This window comes from Cupressus sempervirens, chromosome 8 (genome assembly GCF_028749045.1).
Source record: "Cupressus sempervirens isolate cs-2001-9-10 chromosome 8, ASM2874904v1, whole genome shotgun sequence".
Taxonomy (NCBI): domain Eukaryota; kingdom Viridiplantae; phylum Streptophyta; class Pinopsida; order Cupressales; family Cupressaceae; genus Cupressus; species Cupressus sempervirens.
The window spans coordinates 831,270,204-831,272,609 of record NC_143125.1 but is presented as its reverse complement, the minus strand read 5'-3'; the positions used below and the strand labels follow the sequence as shown (position 1 = coordinate 831,272,609).

Genomic DNA, 2,406 nt, shown 5'->3' with positions numbered 1-2,406 from the left:
TGGAACTAGCTCTGTTTGGTTGGAGAAGATGAATTTGTCACATACTCAGGTTTTCGAAAATTTGGTTTTGTGGTTTGGAAAGACAATGGTCCATTTGGTTGACACGGAAGATGAATATACCGTGGACCCCACAATATTATTAAAAAAACTGTCATAAAATTTATTCGAAGAAACATCTTCCAATTTTTGACCAAAATTGGAAGATAAAATTGAAAACCAGGTTATAATTTTAACCAACCAAACGATGTTTTTCTGCAAAACCTGATTTTAACCCTGATAACCCGGTTTTGGCCCTCATCTTCCGCAACCAAATGGGACCTTATAGATTTTAGAATAATTTGTGTATATTTTAAAGATAAACGATTTGAATTATATACTAATCTATTATCAAAAAATATGAAAACGAGAGATGGACAAGGAAATAGACAAGTTTCAAGGGATATAAAAGGAGATAGGAAGAGGGGAAACTCATAACAGACGACTATTTAATCAAAGATGATTTATGATTCAAATATTTTATTACTCAAATCTTTATAATCTTTTACATCAGATCTGTTTTAATGAAAATGAACTTCTAGAGAAACAGGTAGATAAAATGATTATAATTTTGTTTGGGAGGGTTCAACCCAGCGAAATCTGTGAGCTATCAACTAGTGAAGACCATCACGTAGATGATTTAGTAATTTGATACAGGTTCACTCGTGCCTAAAACTTTTTCGGCTTAGAGCCAAGGACTGAGAGGCATCCACACCATCATCCTCTATATGTCAGAGTCATGCACTCAACAAGACTTGATCCTTGGTATGCTCTTTGTGAACCATTCAACTGCGTCAATAGACTAAGGACCCATTTATAGAATGACCATTTTCAAACATCACATATTGAAAGAAAAATTAAGCTTATAAAAAATAAGTCCTCTCAACTTTTCACTATTTAACACTTTTAGCATAAAAATCAAGCCTTAATGCATAATATTTAAACATCCAAAATTAATCGTAAACTGTTACCAGATGGATGATGTACTTTATGGGGATGCAAGCAGCAGATCCTCCAAGTAATCCACGCTAAGAACCTCCAATTCTAACATGCCCTCTTTAACATCCCTATTCTTATTCATTTTATCACTCTTCTCATTCTGGATCTGATCTGGCCTGCAACTTTCTTGATCTTCGCTAGATGATGAACCAGATGCGATGCATATTTCACAAGAGTCATCAGGGCTTTCTGATTCTTTGGGTGAATTGGGCACAAAGTGATTAGGGAAATTGAGCAAAGCCCTTGAGCCTCTCATGTTGAAGGCTGCTCTGTCATAAGCCATGGCTGCTTCTTCTGCAGAGTCGAATGTTCCAAGCCAGATCCGAATGCCCTGCCTTTTTGAATCCCTGATCTCTGCTGCATATTTCCCCCACGGCCGCCTCCTCACTCCTCTGTACTTCATCTTGCTCTTCATCTTGCTCGCATCACACTTGTCCTTGCCTAAATAATTCTTCTTGTTCTTCATTTTTCTCTTGAAATTTTCATTTTTCTCACCAGAGCTTACAGGTGACATAATGGTTGCTCCAGATTTCAAAGCTGTATTAACACAATTGATTCATGAATACATGATGGTGTACATTTACTTATAAACCGTGAAATGTCAAAAGCATCTTCCATGTCACTGCGAATCTTGGGCATACGTCAGAAGCTGTGACGTTCCCACAGCTGTACTCTACTTTTAACAATGGAAGTTTAAGTACTGGATTCTGCAACTAGATAAGGTCGCCACTCGTGCCCTTTGCTAAACAGCCGAATATCTGCACCTGATTTGACAGTTAATACAATTTATTAATTAATTTTAAAGTCACAGATCAGTGATTTTGTGATTTTAAAATTAATTAATAAATTGTATTAACTGTCAAATCAGGTGCAAATTTTCTGTACAGATCTCGCATTTCCATTTTTGTCTGCCCGAAACTTGTACAACTTCTTTATTTTATATAATCTTGATAAGAAAACAGACGTATACGTGAAGTGCAAAAATGTCTGTACATACACAATCGCCAATAATTGCGTACCTCGTGGCTCATTAAATGGAGAGACTTCAGGATAAATCAGTGACTACTGAAGTACTAATTTTATGGAGTTGCCAGGGTTGAACAACACTGAAAGGGAATTAATAGAAACTGATGCACTGATCAATTACAATTTTGTTTTATGTCAATTTTCTTTAGGTCAATATCATGAATTCAAGTCAATTGTATATGCGGGTACATCTTTTTTTATTAAATATGTGAGTGAGGATAGTATATGCTAATATTTTTCTAAATGTTAATAAATAATGATAAAATGTATTTGAAAAATTTATCAAATAAAAATAGTTGTGTTCTTCTAATATTGATTTTGATACTACGGGTCCGTTTGGTTGCA

General features: G+C 35.2%; 1 protein-coding gene across 1 annotated transcript; it reads right to left on the bottom strand.

Moving 5' to 3' along the window:
- Positions 1–921: 921 nt before the first annotated feature.
- Positions 922–1,689, bottom strand: LOC149544984 (uncharacterized). The gene has a single exon (XM_089796475.1). The coding sequence runs from the start codon at positions 1,547–1,549 to the stop codon at positions 1,025–1,027; it is 525 nt and encodes a 174-aa protein (XP_089652601.1). The 5' UTR covers positions 1,550–1,689; the 3' UTR covers positions 922–1,024.
- Between the last annotated feature and the right edge of the window lie 717 nt (positions 1,690–2,406).